The 17,779-nt window shown below is 45.0% G+C and overlaps 1 protein-coding gene across 1 annotated transcript in view; it reads left to right on the forward strand.

The window, feature by feature from the left end:
- Positions 1-17,779, forward strand: part of dnai1.2 (dynein, axonemal, intermediate chain 1, paralog 2) — a 244,312-nt gene that overhangs the window by 60,093 nt on the left and 166,440 nt on the right. The window contains exon 7 of the mRNA XM_059651517.1: positions 3,890-4,003. Within this exon, the coding sequence (XP_059507500.1) occupies positions 3,890-4,003 (114 nt within the window). The remainder of the gene's footprint in view (positions 1-3,889; positions 4,004-17,779) is intronic.

Consider the following 17,779-nt stretch of genomic DNA (forward strand, 5'->3'; position numbering starts at 1 on the left):
TTCTTCCCTCTGAGGCCTGACTGTACACTAGAGAAAACTATCTATATATTCCTCCCTCTTCAGGTCAGGCAGGTCAAAGAGCATTTTGCTTGAATTCCAGATCAAGGGGCTAGATTTCCCTGGCATTGGAACCTTACTGTACCAAAATGGTATCATAGAATCGAATCTCTACAGTATGGAAGCAGACCATTCAGTCCATCGAGTCCACACTGACCCTCTGAAGAGCATGCCACCCAGGCCCAACTCCTACCCTATCCCTGTAGCCCTGCATTTCCTATGGCTAATCCGTCTAACCTGGACATCACTAGACACAATGGGTAATTTACTATGGCCAGTCCACCTAACCTGCACACCTTCGGACTGTGAGAGGAAATTGGAGCACTTGGAGGAAACATGCTGACACAGGGAGCATGTGCAAACTCCACACAGACACTCAAGGCTGGAATCATACCTGGGTCACTGTGCTGTGATGCAACAGTGCTAACAACTGAGCCGCTGTGCCTCCCCATCCTGAACATTCTCATGTAATCAGCGTATCTGCAGAGATAAAATTCCAGCAGGCTACCTGCAAGCTTGCCATCCTATTAAGCATGGGTTCATGTTCAATCAGAGGGCTCATAGCCATGTTATTGAGCAGGACATTGGGAGAGGCAGGTCTTAATTACTCACAGAGAAGTAATCAATTAAAAAAGTTTGAAGACAGCAGTGTTATCAGAGTGGAAGGAAAGCCCCTCTGGTGTATCCTGGTTGAGGCCTTTCATCCCTGTGATCGGTCACTGAACCATGGAGCCTTCATCTCTGACACCACTGTGTCCTGTCATTGGAAGGCTACCTCACATCTTATAGCAGGCTGCTCTTATGGCAGTTAATCAACAGTTGCCATATTTCTTTTTTAATGTTCAAAAGTGCTCTCACACACAACTGAATATTGCTATTTTCCCATTACCAAATCACCTGTGGCATTTTGTTGTCACCTATTAACCATGACTATGAAATCACCAATTTTCCAGCTGATTAATTTATGTGCAATGCCCATAAAGGGCAAGGCATACAATCAAAGGTGAGGAAGAAGTAAGGAGAAGATGGGGACTATATCAAAATCGAGTTAGAAGGAGGGATAAACACTACTATCTGTGGTGCCCACCTCTCTCTATGGACATCAAGAGGATTGGTGGACACTGCATACTTCCTCTTCAAGGGCACTTGGGCATAAATGTAAGTTGTTTGGCTCCTGAAGATTGACCCCTAAGTAGGGGGTCAGGCTCGCTGGGTTAATTACCCAAATTGGCTGCTGGTTTCCTTGAAGCAGGCAGGCAACCCCTTTTTTGCAGTCCAAGCTTGGGAATTTTCTCCTAAACCAATAAATCGATCAGCAGAACATTCTGATGCGGCATCCCCAATTTTGTAGTTCCACTACATCCCACTCCCATTTCCAAAATGCTGGAGAAATTTGTTCCAAAGACTCTGAGTCAGTGTGTCCCAAACAAGAGACATGTATTTAAAAACCAACAAAAGTTAAAAAAAGGGAGAAGATAAACTTTCAACTTGAACTTGCACATAATATCAAGACAGACAGAACTTCTTTAAATATTGAAAAAAAAGAGTAGCCAAAGTTAACATTGTCCCCTTTGGGAATGAGGCTGTTGTAATGATAATGAGGAACCAAGAAATAGAGACGTTGATCAAATGCTTTGCATCTGTCTTCACAGTATAAGGCTGAAATAGGGGAGATTATTGCTGCACTGTTATTCCAACGACCCAGATAATATTCTGGGAACCTGGGTTCAAGTCCTGCCATGTCAGCTGGTGGAATTTGACTTCAATTTAAAAAAAAGAACTCGAATTAGGAGTCTAATGATGACCATGAATCCATTGTCAATTGTCAAGGAAAATCGCATCTGGTTCACTCATGCTCTTCAGAGAAGGAAACTGTTGTCCTTACCTGAGATAACAAAGTGTGGAGCTCTGTGGGGCTTTTTAGGCCCATCTCCTACCTACTAGCCTCACCTGCCTCCTTGACCTCCCCGTCCTCCCTGGACAGACCTATAGCCTCCCTAACTCCCCACCTACACTCACCTTTACTGGCTTTAACCCTGCCTCCTTGACTTGCCTGTCTCCTTTCCACCTATCTTCTCCTTTATCCATCTTCTATCCACTTCCCCCTTTCTCTATTTATTTCAGAATACCCTTCCCTTCCCCCATTTCTGAAGAACAGTTCAGACCGGAAAAATCAGCTTTCTGCTCCTCTGATGCTGCTGGGCCTGCTGTGTTCATCCAGCTCTGCACCTTGTTGTCTCGCTATATTTTTAAGGCGAGAGAAGAAAGATTAAAAGGTCTGATGGGCAAGCTTTTCACACAGAGAGTAGCTTATATGTGGAATGAACTGCCAGAGGAAGTGGTAGATCCCAGTACAGTTTTAGCATTTAAAGACATTAAGACAGGTACATGAATAGGAAAGGTTTAAAGAGTTATTGGCTAAACTCGGGCCAGTGGAACTAGTTTAGTTTGGGAAACTTGGTTGGCATGGACGAGTTGGACCAAAGGGTCTGTTTCTGTGCCGTATGTCTCTGATTCTGACTCTGTTTGGATTTTCAGAATACATTTGGTAAGGTACCACTCAATAGGCTGCTTCAGGAGAGTGAATGTAGTGTAGCCAAGTTCGCAGATGACACAAAAATAGGTGGAAAGGAAAGTTATGAGGACGAGAAAGAGATTTTCTTGAGGGATATACATAGGCTAAATGAGTGGGCAAGCACTTGGCAGATGATTATAATGTGGGAACATGTGAGTTGTGCACTTTGGCAGGAAGAATGGATGAGCTGATATTATTTAAATTGAGAAAGGTATTTGGAAGTCCTCATTCATGAATCATAAAAAGCTAACATCTAAGTCCAGCGGATAATAGGGAAGGCAATTTTATTTCAAAGGAAATAGAACACCATAGAGAGTTTTTGCTAAAACTATATAAGGCACTTGTCAGACCACAGTTGGAATACTGCCAACAGTTTTGTGTTCCTTATCCAAGAAAAGATTCACTGGCTTTGGAGGCAAGCCAGAAGAGAAGGTTCAGTAGACTGGCACCAGATACTGAGGTACTGTCTTATGAGGGCAGATTAAGCAGGGTGGGCCTCTCGTCAGTTGCAATTTTTAAAAAATTCATTCACAGGACGAGGATGTTGCGGGCTAGGCCAGCATTTATTGCCCATCCCTAATTGCCCAGAGGGCAGTTACGACTCAACTACATTGTTGTGGCTCTAGAGTCACATGTAATTCATCATGACAGCAGTGTCCTTCCCTAATGGACATTAGTGAGTTAGATGTGGTTTTCGTGACAATTAGCAATGGTTCAACGGTCATCACTCGACTCATAAGTCCAAATTTTTACCGAATTCAGTTCAATTGAATTCCACCGTCTGCTGTGGCAGGATTCAAACCTGGGTCCCAGATTAACAGTCCGGCAATAATGCCACTAAGTTATCACTTCCCCTAAATGAATGGTCTATTTCTGCTTCTGCATCTTATGGTCTTATAATATAAGAAAATATGGTGATTTGCAATGGTTTTACTCTCTACAAACGTGGTATTATTGTCCACGGGATCCTACTGCTGCTTCTAATTTGTTAGTTCATATTTTCTGATATGGTTTATCTGCATTCAGCAAGCAGATAGATTTTGATCTGAGAGACAGCACTTCTGAAAAAGCAGCGCTTCCTTAGTAGTGTGTTTTGTAGCAGAGTCCTATTTATTTGTTCACACGTTAGAAATCACCTCTAAGAAAAGAAGTTCGTAAAATTTTAATTCATAGCTTAATTAAATGATACTTCAGCATAAACCTGTACTTGAGATGTAGTCGTTTCATGCATTTTTTAAAATCTACATTAATTTACAGGGAGCTGAAGAGGAAGAAGAGAAGGAAGTAGTAAGACCACGACAGGAAAGAAAGATTCCCAATCAGTTCAACTTCAGTGAAAGAGCTTCTCAGACTTTCAACAACCCTATGAGGGTATGCCGCTACAATCTTCTTTTAATTAGTCAGGATTTTAACCCAGCAAGACTGAAGGAACAGCAATATATTTCCATGTCTGGATGCTGAATGGCTTGGAGAAGTTGGTGACGTTACCATGCATCTGCTGCCCTTGTCTGCCGAGTGGTCATGGGTTTGGAAGGTGTTGTGTTGGTGATTGTCTGCAGTACATCTTATGGATGGTACGCACTGCTACTTCATCAGTTGAGAATTGGTGCTGAAGGGACTGAATGTTTATGGTTATGGCACCATTCAAGTGGGTTGCTTTGCCCTGGATGGTGTCACGTTTGTTGAGTATGGATGCTGGACTCATCCAGACGAATGAGGGGTATTCTATCGTATTCCTGTGCTGTATAGATGGTGGGCAGGCTTTGGGGAGTGAGGAAGCAAGTTAGTCACTACAAGATTCCTAACCTGTAACCTTCTGTTGTAGCCACAATAATTTTATGGCTAGCCCAGTTCATTATCTGGTCAATAGTAAGCTCCAGGATGTTGTTAGTCAAGATTCAGTAATAGTGACACTATTGAATGTCAAAAATTGACAGTTAGATTGTCTGTTGTTGGAAATGGTCATTGCCTGGCATTTGTATAGCGCAAACTGAGGCTAGTTCACATAGCAACCAATTTTAATTCTCTGCCACCCATTACCTCATACCAATTGCATACTGGGAGTTGGAACATAGTTCAGAAGAGGCCGAGCCAGTAAGTTTAAACAATGTATTTTTAGCTGTCCCTCTGAGTGAGAAGTAGTACTCTTCCCAGCTCCATAAAAAAGTTTTGGACCTTGCTTATCCCAACCTCCTCCTGGCCCTCAATTCATTCTGATTGTGGCTTTGAAGTGACTCCGAAGTCACAGACAGAAAAAACATGCTCATCATAATCAGAAAGTACCCTAATGGCTAAAATAATCCCTTCCCAAACCAGCCTCAGATACTTAGTTGATGACTGGGGACTGTGCATTGCATAGCTAAGTTGATTTGAACCGGTATGGATGCCATTCAATGAAGAATTTATTATAATTCACCTTGGCTGGGCTTTCATTTGAACAGTGTTTCCTGGTTTGCTACCCACATTTAAACTTGAAACCAGAGTGTCCTTTTGGCCTGCTGTGAAACTGCGGTTATAAATGATAAACTTCACATTTTCAGGAAGCAATTGTCATTAAAAAATTCTTCAGTGATTGCTTTGTTTAGTCAGATAATAGCCAATTAAGGGAACTTCAAACAGTATTCTTTCATCGTATTATCTGTGAAATTAGATTGGTGTGTATGAATGAGCTGAGAGACAGTGTGTGATGGGAATGCAGGTCCTCTTGTTTTCATTCTTTCACAGGATATGGGCGTCGCTGAAAAGATCTAAGTTTGTTGACCATATATAATTGCCCTTGAACTGGTTGACTTGCATGAGGGCATTATTGTTGGTTTGGAATCACATGCTGGCTAGACCAGGTAAAGATAGCAGATTTTCTTCCCTAAAGGAAGTAACCCGGATTGAATTTTATGACAATTGAGGCTAGTTTTTGTGAACATCATGACTGAAAATTGCTTTATGCAGATTTTTTTTATTGAACTTCAATTGCATCAGCTGTTAAGGTGAGAGTTTACCCTATGCACATAAAACATTATCCTGGACCTCTAGATTGCTGGGCCAGTGATACTAGCAATGTAGCACCATCAGACTGACCATATTTTCACATCTGTTCAGCTTGCACTGTCGAGTCATAGAGTTAGAGAGATCTATAGCACTAAAAAGGCCATTCAGCCCATCAAGTCTGTACCAGTCAAAAACAAACACATAACAATTCCAATCCCATTAACCAGCACTTGGCCTATGGCCATGTAAGTCTTGCAATCATGAGACAACTAAATGCTTCCAAGCTGTGAGGATTTCTGACTCTGTCTCCTTTACATGCAGTGTGTTCCAGATTCCTGCCATACTCTGGTAGAGAATAAAAATCAGGTTTCCTCTAAACCTTTCACCCTTGTATGATGTATATGACCCTGGTTATTGATTCCGTCACTGAGGAGAAAAGTGCCTATGCCACTCATAATTAATACATCTTAAACATATACCCCTGAATCTCCTTTGCTGTAAGGAAAACAACCCCAGTCTATTCAAGATAACCCGGTGTGAAGCTGGATGAACACAGCAGGCCAAGCAACATCAGAGGAGCAGGAAAGCTTGACGTTTCGGGTCAGGACCCTTCTTCAGAAATGGGAGAGGGAGAAGGGGATTCTGAAATAAACAGGGAGATGGGGGAAGCAGATAGAAGATGGACAAAGGAGAAGATAAGCTGAGAGGAGACAGACAGGTCAAAGAGGTGGAGTTAGAGCCAGCGAAGGTGAATGTAGGTGGGGAGTTAGGGAGGGGATAGTTCAGTCCAGGGAGACGGACAGGTCACGGGGGCAGGATGAGGTTAGTGGGTAGGGGATGGGGGTGGGGCTTGAGGTGGAAGGAATGGTTAGGGAGGCGGCACTAACTGGGCTGGTTTTGGCATGTGGTTGGGGGAGGGGAAATTTTGAAGCTTGTGAAGTCCATATTGATACCCTTGGGCTGCAGCGAAATATGAGATGCTGTTCGTGCATCTTTTGGGTGGCGTCATTGTGGCAATGCGGGAGGCGCAGGATGGACATGTGGTCCGAGGATTTGGCTGGGGGTGGGGGGATAGTTGAAATGGTTCGCGACTGGGAGGTGTAGTTGTTTGTTGCAAACTGAGTGTAGGTGTTCTGCAAAGCAGTCCCCAAGCCTCCGTTTGGTTTCTCCGATGTAGAGGAGGCCACAACAGGAACAGCGGATACTATCACATTAACAGATGTGCAAGTGAACATCGGTTTGATGTGAAAAGTCTTCTTAGGCCCTGGGATGCGGATGAGGGGGGAGGTATAGGGGCAGGTGTAGCACTTGCTTCGGTTGCAGGGAAAAGTGCGAGGGGTGGTGGGGCTGGAGGGGAGTGTGGAGCGGACAAGGGAGTCACAGAGAGAGTGGCCCCTCTGGAAAGAACATAAGGGTGGGGAGGGAAAAATGTCTTTGGTAGTGGGGTCGGATTGCAGATAGCGGAAATGTCGGAGGATGGTGCGTTGGATTTGGAGGTTGGTGTGATGGTACGTGAGAACGAGGAGGATTCTGTTTTGGTTATTATTGAGGATGGGGGTCTGAGGGATGAGTTGTGGGAAATGCAGGAGGCACAGGAGGGCATTTTCGATCACTGTGGAGGGGAAGTCGCGGTTTTTGAACAAAGAGGACATCTGGGATAATAAAATGTGAGGCTGGATGAACACAGCAGGCCCAGCAGCATCTCAGGAGCACAAAAGCTGGGGTGTTGGACCTAGACCCTTCATCAGAGAGGGGGATGGGGTGAGGGTTCTGGAATAAATAGGGAGAGAGGGGGAGGCGGACCGAAGATGGAGAGAAAAGAAGATAGGTGGAGAGGAGAGTATATGTGGGGAGGGAGGGAGGGGATAGGTCAGTCCAGGGAAGACGGACATGTCAAGGAGGTGGGATGAGGTTAGTAGGTAGGGGATAGAGGTGCGGCTTGGGGTGGGAGGAAGGGATGGGTGAGAGGAAGAACAGGTTAGGGAGGCAGAGACAGGTTGGACTGGTTTTGGGATGCAGTGGGTGGAGGGGAAGAGCTGGGCTGGTTGTGTGGTGCAGTGGGGGGAGGGGACGAACTGGGCTGATTTTGGGATGCGGTGGGGGAAGGGGAGATTTTGAAGCTGGTGAAGTCCACATTGATACCATTGGGCTGCAGGGTTCCCAAGCGGAATATGAGTTGCTGTTCCTGCAACCTTCGGGTGGCAGCATTGTGGCACTGCAGGAGGCCCATGATGGACATGTCATCTAAAGAATGGGAGGGGGAGTTGAAATGGTTTGCAACTGGGAGGTGCAGTTGTTTATTGCGAACCGAGCGGAGGTGTTCTGCAAAGCGGTCCCCAAGCCTCTGCTTGGTTTCCCCAATGTAGAGGAAGCCACACCGGGTACAGTGGATGCAGTATACCACATTGGCAGATGTGCAGGTGAACCTCTGCTTAATATGGAAAGTCATCTTGGGGCCTGGGATAGGGGTGAGGGAGGAGGTATGGGGGCAAGTGTAGCATTTCCTGCGGCTGCTGGGGAAGGTGCCGGGTGTGGTGGGGTTGGAGGGCAGTGTGGAGCGAACAAGGGAGTCACGGAGAGAGTGGTCTCTCCGGAAAGCAGACAAGGGTGGGGATGGAAAAATGTCTTGGGTGGTGGGATCAGATTGTAGATGGCGGAAGTGTCGGAGGATGATGCGGTGTATCCGGAGGTTGGTGGGGTGGCGTTGTGAGAAGGAAGGGGATCCTCTTTGGCTGGTTGTGGTGGGAGCGGGGTGTGAGGGATGTGTTGCGGGAAATGCGGGAGACGCGGTCAAGGGCATTCTCGACCACTGTGGGGGGAAAGTAGCGGTCCTTGAAGTACTTGGACATCTGGGATGTGCGGGAGTGGAATGCCTCATCGTGGGAGCAGATGCGGCGGAGGCGGAGGAATTGGGAATAGGGGATGGAATTTTTGCAGGAGGGTGGGTGGGAGGAGGTGTATTCTAGGTAGCTGTGGGAGTCGGTGGGCTTGAAATGGACATCAGTTACAAGCTGGTTGCCTGAGTTGGAGACTGAGAGGTCCAGGAAGGTTAGGAATGTGCTGGAGATGGCCCAGGTGAACTGAAGGTTGGGGTGGAAGGTGTTGGTGATTTTCGGGGGTGGAATGCCTCATTTCGGGAGCAGATGCAGCGGAGGTATAGGGGATGGCCTTTTTACGGGAAGGCGGGTGAAAGGAGGCATATGCTAGGTAGTTGTGGGAGTCAGCGGGCTTAAAATGGATATCGGTTTCCAGGTAGATGCCAGAGCTGGAGACAGAGAGGTGCCGGAATGAGAGAGAGGTGTCAAAGATGGTCCAGGTAAATGAGAGAGGAATCAGAGATGATCCAGGTAACCATTATCTCCCAAACCATCCACAACCTCATCACCTCAGGTGACCTCCCAGCCACAGCCTCTAACCTCATCGTTCCCCAAACCCGCACCGCCCGCTTCTATCTCCTTCCCAAAATCCACAAATCAGACTGCCCTGGTCGACCCATTATCTCCACCTGATCCTGCCCCACCTAACTCATCTTCATCACCAGATCATCTAGATACACCACACAATTGGGTAACCCCAAAATGACCTATTGGTTACTCTTTGAAATGTGGCTGGCACATTCTTCATACCAAATGGCATGACTTTAAACTGGTAAAGTCCATTTGTGTCATGAAAGCCAAAATTTCCTTTGCTATTTCAGATAAAGTTATCTGCCAGTGTTCCCTGAGTAGCTACTGAAAGGCAGTTTGAGAATGATATGGAAAAGGATAGGCACATAGAACAGGGTAAGGTTTATAATTGCGGGAAGGGTAATTATAATTCTGTTAGGCAATAACTGGGTCATATAAAATGGGAACAGATGCTGTCAGGGAAGAGCACTGTACAAATGTGGAGATTGTTTAAGGAATGTATGCTGCGTGTGCTCTATATGTTTGTCCCTAGCAGGCAGGGAAGGTGCGGTCGAATGAGGGACCCTTGGTTCTCAAGACAAGTTGAATGCCTGGTTAAGAGGAAGAAGGATGCTTATATAAGGTTTAGGAAACAAGGATTGGAAAAGGCTATAGAGGGATACAAGGTAGCCAGGAAGGAGCTGAAGAAAGGGCTTAGGAGAGCAGTAAGGGGGCATGAGAAAACCTTGTCCAACAGGATCAAGGAAAACCCCAAGGCTTTTTACATGTTAATGACGAATAAGGGAATGACCAGAGCAAGGGTAGGGCTAACTAAGGATTGTAAAGGGAATTTGTGCACGGAGTCTAGAGATACGAGAGGTCCTTAATGAATACTTTCCTTCAGTATTTACAACTGAGAGGGACTTAGTTGTAAGGGAGGACAGTGTGAAGCAGGCTGATAGTCTAGAGAGGGTCAATGTTAGTAAGGAAGATGTACGAGGAATTTTGAGGAACTTGAAGATAGATAAGTCCCTTGGGCCTGTTGGTATTCATCCAAGGATTCTATGGGAAGTGAGGGAAGAGATCGTAGGGTCTTTGGCGATGGGTATTGTGCTGGAAGATTGGAGAGTGGCAAATGTCTCTCCCTTGTTCAAAAAAGGGAATAGGGATAACCCCAGAAACTACAGGCCAGTTTGTCTTACTTGAGCGGTGGGCACATTATTGGAAAGGGCTCTGAGAGGTAGGATTTATGATCACTTGGATAGGCACAGTTTGGTTCATGATAGTCAGTATGGATTTGTGAGGGGTAGATCATACCTCACAACCTTATTGAGTTCTTTGAAGAGGTGACCGAACACTTGGATGAAGGTAGAGCAGTGGATGTGGTATACATCGATTTAAGTAAGTGGTTGATAAGGCTCCCCAATGGTAGGCTCATGCAGAAAGTAAGGAGGCATGGGATAGGGGAAAATGTGGCAGATTGAACATAGAAGCGCGGTACAGGCCCTACGGCCCTTGATGTTGTGCCGACCTGTGAAACCAATCTGAAGCCCATCTAACCTACACTATTCCATTATCATCCATATTTTTATCCAATGACCATTTAAATGCCCTTTAAGTTGGTGAGCCTACTACTGTTGCAGGCAGGGCATTCCACACCCTTACTACTCTATGAGTAAAGGACTTACCTCTGACATCTGTCCTATATCTATCACCCTTCAATTTAAAGCTATGTCCCCTCATGCTAGCTAACACCATCCAAGGAAAAAGGCACTGACTGTCCACCCTACCTGATCCTCTGATCATCTTGTATGTCTCAACTAAGTCACCTCTTAACTTGTTCTCTCTAACGAAAACAGCCTCAAGTCCCTCAGCCTTTTCTCATAAGACCTTCCCTCCATACCAGGCAACATCCTGGTAAATCTCCTCTGCACCCTTTCCAATGGTTCCACATCTGTCCTATAATGCGGCGACCAGAACTGTAGGCAATACTCCCAAGTGCGGCCGCACCAGAGTTTTGTACAGCTGCAACATGACCTCATGGCTTCGAGACTCAATCCCTCTACCAATAAAATCTAACACACCGTACGCCTTCTTGACAACCCTGTCAACCTGGGTGGCAAGAATTGGCTGACCGTTGGAAGACAAAGGGTGGCAGTGGACGGAAATTATTCGACATGGTGCTCAGTTATGAGTGGTGTACCACAGGATCTGTTCGGGTCCTCTCCTATTTGTGATTTTTGTAAATGATCTGGATGTAGGAGTGGAAGGGTGGATTAGTAAGTTCGCGGATGATACGAAGGTGGATCGAGTTGTAGATAGTGCGGACAGCTGTTCTAGGTTACAAAGGGACATTGATAGGATACGGAGCTGGGCTGAAACGTGGCAGATGGAGTGTACCCCTGAAAAGTGTGAAGTGATTCATTTTGGAAGGACAAATTTGAAAGTAGAATGCAGGGTTAATGGAAAGTTTCTTAGCAATGTGGAGGAGCAGAGGGATCTTGGGGTTCATGTCCACACTTCCCTGAAAGCTTCCACCCAGGTGGATAGAGTTGTTAAGAAGGCGTATGGTGTGTTAGTTTTCATTAACAGAAGGATTGAGTTCAGGATCCATGAAGGTATGCTCCAGCTATACAAAACCCGGTTAGGCCACATCTGGAGTATTGTGTCCAGTTCTGGTTGCCTCATGACAGGAAAGATGTGGAAGTGTTGGAAAAGGCACAGAGGAGATTTACCAGGATTTTGCCTGGAACGGAGGGAAGGTCTTACGAGGAAAGGTTGAGAGAGCTTGAGCTTTTCTCTTTAGAACAGTGAAGGATAAGAGGTGACTTGATAGAGTTGTACAAAATGATCAGAAGTATAGATAGACTGGACACCAGAGACTTTTTCCTCGGGTGGAGGTGGCTATTACAAGGGGGCATAGTTTTAAAGTGAATGAGTTTGGATATAGGGGAGACATCAGAGGTATGTTCTTTACTCATGGAGTGGTCGGGGCATGGACTGCATTGCCGGAGAGGGTAGTGGAGTTGGCCTCATTAGTGACATTTCAGCGGCTATTAGATAGGTATGTGGATGGTAGTGTAAGGTAGGGGTGGAGGTTAGATAGACTTTAGGTTTGGGGTAAAAGTTCAACATAACGTTGTGGACCGAAGGTTCTGTACTGTACTATGCTGTTCTATGTTCTATGTTCTAAAGTAAACCAAATGAATGCAATTTCTGAAAAGAGAACACCAACACTGACCAATTGTCTTCGAATCCAAAAATCTTAAACCCAACATGGTATTAGATATTTTGATCCCAGACAAGCCTCCAGTTTGTTATGGACCAAAACAAGCCCCCTTCAAAACATACCAAAGAGGTTGCTTCGACCCTAACTTTTATGTTACCGAAACGCAAGCGTAAGCTGCTGTGTTCCAGATGTTATCCGACTGTTCAAGCTACAAGACTTTAAGCAAAGCATACTTTGTTCTTACACTACAGTTAAAATACGAACAAAAAAAATTGGCATAACTTTAACTTGATTAAAAGACTTAATGATACAATATATTACTTAACTACTACTCAGTATTAGTTCCAATATAGCAGTATCACATAAACACACCCTTGGCAAAGGAAAATACAGCAAAACAGATTTACCTTACTTGATGTTCTCTATTCAGGAGAAAGTAACAATTTAAAGCATGAATCTAGCAGCAGAGAGAGAGCTCAAGCTTTTGCTACAGCAGCAAAGAGAGAGAGAGAGAGAGAGCGCTAGTTTTACTCCCAAACCCTAACTTACACATCTGAAACCAAAAGCTCAAACCCTGGGACTGTGTAAGCCTGACTTCACCCACTTATCCATCTTTCATTCATGTTAAAAGCAACCCAAAGCTATTTATGCTGCCTTCCATGGAGCAGACACATCTTCAAGAAAACACAGACAGACAAATCCCTGTCAAAGCACATATCATCACATTTTTGCCATTGACCAGTTCATCTGACTAGCTCATCTATATCCTCCTATAAGCAAGGACCATTTCCTTACTATTCACTACCACACCAATTTTCGTATCATCTACGAAGTAAACTGATCAACCCTTCTACATTCAAGTTCAAATTGTCTATGGTCCCCAACACTGATTACTGTGAAATCCCACTAGACACAAGTTTGCTGTCACAAAAGTGCCCCTCAACCACCTCCCTTGCTTCCTGCTACTCAGTCAATTTTGGACTCAATTAGCCAAATTTCATTGGATCCAATGGGCAGTTACCTTTGCTCTTCCATATAGGACCTTATTAAAAGCCTTGCTGAAGTCCAATTAGATAATGTCAAATGCATTGCGGTCATTGACACACATAAGAACAGAAATTGCTGGATAAACTTAGCAGGTCTGGTAGCATCTGTGGAGAGAAAGCAGAGTTAACATTTCATTAACTGAAGAACAGTTCTGCAGAAGGTTCCTCTACTGATGCTTCTTCCACTTGCCTGGCTATAATACCTAAAATTAAGTCCAGGACCATCCCCTCCCTTGTAGGGCCATCTACATATTGGCTTAAATCTCTTCTGGTGGAATTTCAAGAATTCTACTCCCTCTAAATCTTTCATTCTATTACTATCCTAGATAACGTTGGGGAAGTTCAAATCCTCTACTGTCACTTCCTTATTACTTTTACACTTCTCTGAAATTTGCCTTCATCTGGGCTCTTCTATTTCACTTGGACTCTTCACCTGTAGTGGGTGCCTGTGATATACTCCCAGCAATGTGATTGTTATTTTTTTTCATTTAAATTTACACACTTGGCTTCATTTGGGGAGCTTTTTAAGATATCATCTCTTTGTATTGCTGCAATTGATTCCCTGATCACTTTTGCAACAACCCTTCCTCTTTTACTTCCCTCCCTGTCCTGCTTGAACATCCCATTTCCTGGAGTATTGAGCTGCCAATCCTGACCGTCTCTCAACCAAGTTTCAATGACGGCCAAACCAAATTTGCAACAATTTCTTATATACCATGATGTCATAATTCTCCAAAATCATCTATCAGGTGGTGACTCATCTACAGCCTCTTTTATATGCTGTTAAGTTCCTCAGCAGACAAATATTCCAAGTCATTTACAAATGGCAGTCTTAATATTCTTTCATAAGGTCAATTATTGATAAATTTTCCATTCGTAAAATTAACTGGTTAAAAGAAAACTCAATGTTGAGATTTTTTATCTTGGGCATGAAAAAAAAATTGAATTCCCGGTGTCCAAAAGTAAATTGCACTCATGATTTAAAGCTTTAAGATTTTTGGGGAAATACACAAAGTAAAACCAGCACCAGCTATACACTACTTCAATAGACAATGTTAGGACCCCAACTGATGGAATTACTGACAAGTCAGATTCCAAATCATCTCCATATCCTTTGATATCATTATAGTTTTTGGTTACTGTTTATTGGAGTCAGGTTATCTCAGTTGACTGAACAACTGGTTTGTGACGCAGGTGATACCAACAGCATGGGTTTTATTTCCATACTGGTTGAAGTTAACCACCTTCTCAACCTTGCCCCTCATTTTTGGGTGGTGATCTTCACTTTAAATCATCTTTAGTTGTCCCTCCCTGTTAGATTTTGTATTTTCCAATGAGAGTCCGGATTCGGTGGTAGATTCAGGTACAACTTTATTTTGGTACAACTTTGTTACAGCTTCAAATTTTCTTTGCAATAGGCACACAAAAACTTCACATTGTTTACAGTTAAAACTTAGAGCGCACATGCCTCCCCTTTTGATATTGTTGGTCAGTTGAGCTGGGCTATCCTTCTGTGACTGGCTGTCTGCTACATCTTTTTAAAGAAATGGACATACTGGTGGCCCAGGCCTGGTCATGATATTTTCACAGACATTATTATGTTTCTCCTTGAAGCTTTTCACAATAGATAACATTTGCCAGCTGCATATTCTATCTCATTTAAGGCAGTAACTTTGACTAAGCAGACCTGCTATTATTCGACTTGCTGAGACTACATTAAGTAAATATTTTTCCATATGCTTTAACTATCGTCAGCCATATTCTGCAGAGTTAGTTACAGCAGTTGTTGGCCATGTTGTGCCACTCTGTCAAGGGCTGCGATAACAAACCCCCTTTGATTTCCCCTTAACTCTGTCAAGGGCAGCCCTAACAAGCCCCCTTTGATTGCCCCTTAAGCAGTTCACAAAGCGTGCAAGTACGGAGTTACACATACAAAACAGGTTTTCTCTTCAAGAATGATTACCTCACAGGTCGCCTATCTTTCAGGAGCCTAACCTGCAGGGCTGTGCAGAAGCCACTTGTTGGCAGCAACATTTGATTAACAAAAACAAACAGTATGAAAATTAGAATAACACTATGAATAACACTATACCCTGCACCAGGGAGGTTCCAAAGGATTTCAGCCAGCTCATTGCTCAACTCCACAGAGAGGAGGATTGGGGGTTGTTTTAGTTTATCCATTTCTTCCTTGCAAGGTCAGTGATTCCTTCAGAATTGTCGGTGATCTAGATACAGCACTCTGCTCTGATCAGAACGCAGGTGCCTCATTTCTCTGCTGATGTTGAATCAAGGGTGATCCTGTTCTGCGAAGCTGTTTTCTAGATGGCCACTATTTCAGTGCTAATCTTATCTAAAGCTTGGGATGTATCATTGGCTACTTATTTTAGGACAGCTGCCATGTTAATGGATTCCCTTGCCAGTTTCCGTGACAGCTCTCTTAAACTTTTCCTTGTTGTATATTTCGGACATGGAGAATGTATGATGGACAAAGGGGGCGACATAATTCAAGTAACATGATCTGGTCTATGATGGGGGTAACTGGGCGTAGGCCTTGTGGCCACACACAAAGTAAGTGCTAAAGGAATAATGCTAGTTATTATCTCGGGGTACCACCTTTGCTGGAAAGTACCTTTGCTGGTGAGGTTTTGGAATGACAGGAGGGTGGGATCAGTGCCCTGGGTTACATTCCAATATTGGAAACACTTGCTGTATTCCATTGTCTACTCTCCTGTCTGGGTTCTACATAAACATATCCTTCCCTCTGGTCACCCCATTCCAGAGGTGTCAGCAAGGGTCACAAATGGGGGTTGTTGTGACGTGTTGTAATTAAGCAGATACCACCTCTGAAAGGTGCCAGGTTGTAACCTGCTGACTCCCATTACTTGTGGGCAATAGACACCCAATATACCCCTGTCCTTGCTGATGAGTGCTATTCTAGTGCCTCCGAGGAGGTGTTCTCGTGAATTATCCATTCTGCCTTTTCAGTTACATTAAAAGAGGTAGGTCTTAAGGGGATATCCCCTTTGGATTGTGTGGGAATGTGGGAGAAAATCCAACAACTAGAAATATCAGCTCGTTTGGTATAGGGGTACAAGATGTACAAAAAGATATTTGCGTGCAATTCCCTTTTCTTTAAGATATAATAGGAATTGCAGATGCTGGAGGATCCAAGATAACAAGGAATACCACGGCAGGCAAAGCAGCATCTTAGAGCAGGAAAGCTGACGTTTCGGGTCTAGACCCTTTATCAGAAATGGGGGAGGGGAAGAGGGTTCTGAAATAAATAGGGAGAGAAGGGGAGGCCGATCGAAGATAGATAGAGGAGAAGATAGGTTGAGAGGAAACAGACAAGTTAAAGAGGTGGGGATGGAGCCTGTAAAGGTGAATGTAGGTGGGGAGGTAGGGAGGAAATAGGTCAGCCCGTGGAGGACGGACAGGTTAAGGGGGTGGGATAAGGTTAGTCAGTAGGAAATGGGGGTAAGGCTTGAGGTGGGAGGAGGGGATAGGTGAGAGGAAGAACAGGTTAGGGAGGCGGGGATGTGCTGGGCTGGTTTTGGGATGCGGTGGTGGAGAGGGGAGATTTTGAAGCTTGTGAAATCCACAATGATACTATTGGGCTGCAGGGTTCCCAAGCAGAATATGAGTTGCTGTTCCTGCAACCTTTGGGTGGCGTCGTTGTGGCACTGCAGGAGGCCCAGGTTGGACATGTTGTCTGAGGAATGGGAGGGGGATTTGAAATGGTTCGTGACTGGGAGGTGCAGTTATTTATTGCGAACCGAGCATAGGTCTTCTGCAATGCGATCCCCAAGCCTCCACTTGGTTTCCCCGATGCACAGGAGGCCACAACGGGTGCAGCGGATGCAGTATACCACATTAGCAGATGTGCAAGTAAACCTCTGCTTGATGTGGAAATACTTCTTGGGGCCTGGGATGGAGGTGAGGGAGGAGGTATGGGGACAGGTTTAGCACTTCCTGCGGTTGCAGGATAAGTGCCGGGTGTGGTGGGGCTGGAGGGGAGTGTGGAATGGACAAGGGGATTCACAGAGAGAGTGGTCCCTCTGGAATGCAGACAAGGGTGGGGAGGGCAAAATGTCTGCTGTTGGGGTCGGATTGCAGATGGCGGAAGTGTCGAAGGATGATATGTTGGATCCGGAGGTTGGTGGGGTGGTATGTGAGGATGAGGGGAATTCTCTTTCGTCGGTTATTGCGGGGATGGAGTGTGAGGGATGAGTTGTGGGAAATGCGGGAGACACAGTCGAGGACATGTGTTCTGGGTAGCTGTGGGAGTCGGTGGGCTTGAAATGGATATCGCTTTCGAGGTGGTTGCCTGAGATGGAGATAAAGAGGCCCAGGAAGTTGCAATGAGGGAGGTGGTAGAGATAGTCCAGGTAACCTTGAGGTTGGGGTGGAAAATGTTGGTGAAGTGGATGAACTGTTTGAGCTCCTTGTGGTAGCACAAGGTGGTGCTGATACAGTCATCCATGTGACGGAGGAAGAGGTG

This window comes from Stegostoma tigrinum, chromosome 1 (assembly GCF_030684315.1).
Source record: "Stegostoma tigrinum isolate sSteTig4 chromosome 1, sSteTig4.hap1, whole genome shotgun sequence".
Classification (NCBI taxonomy): Eukaryota; Metazoa; Chordata; class Chondrichthyes; order Orectolobiformes; family Stegostomatidae; genus Stegostoma; species Stegostoma tigrinum.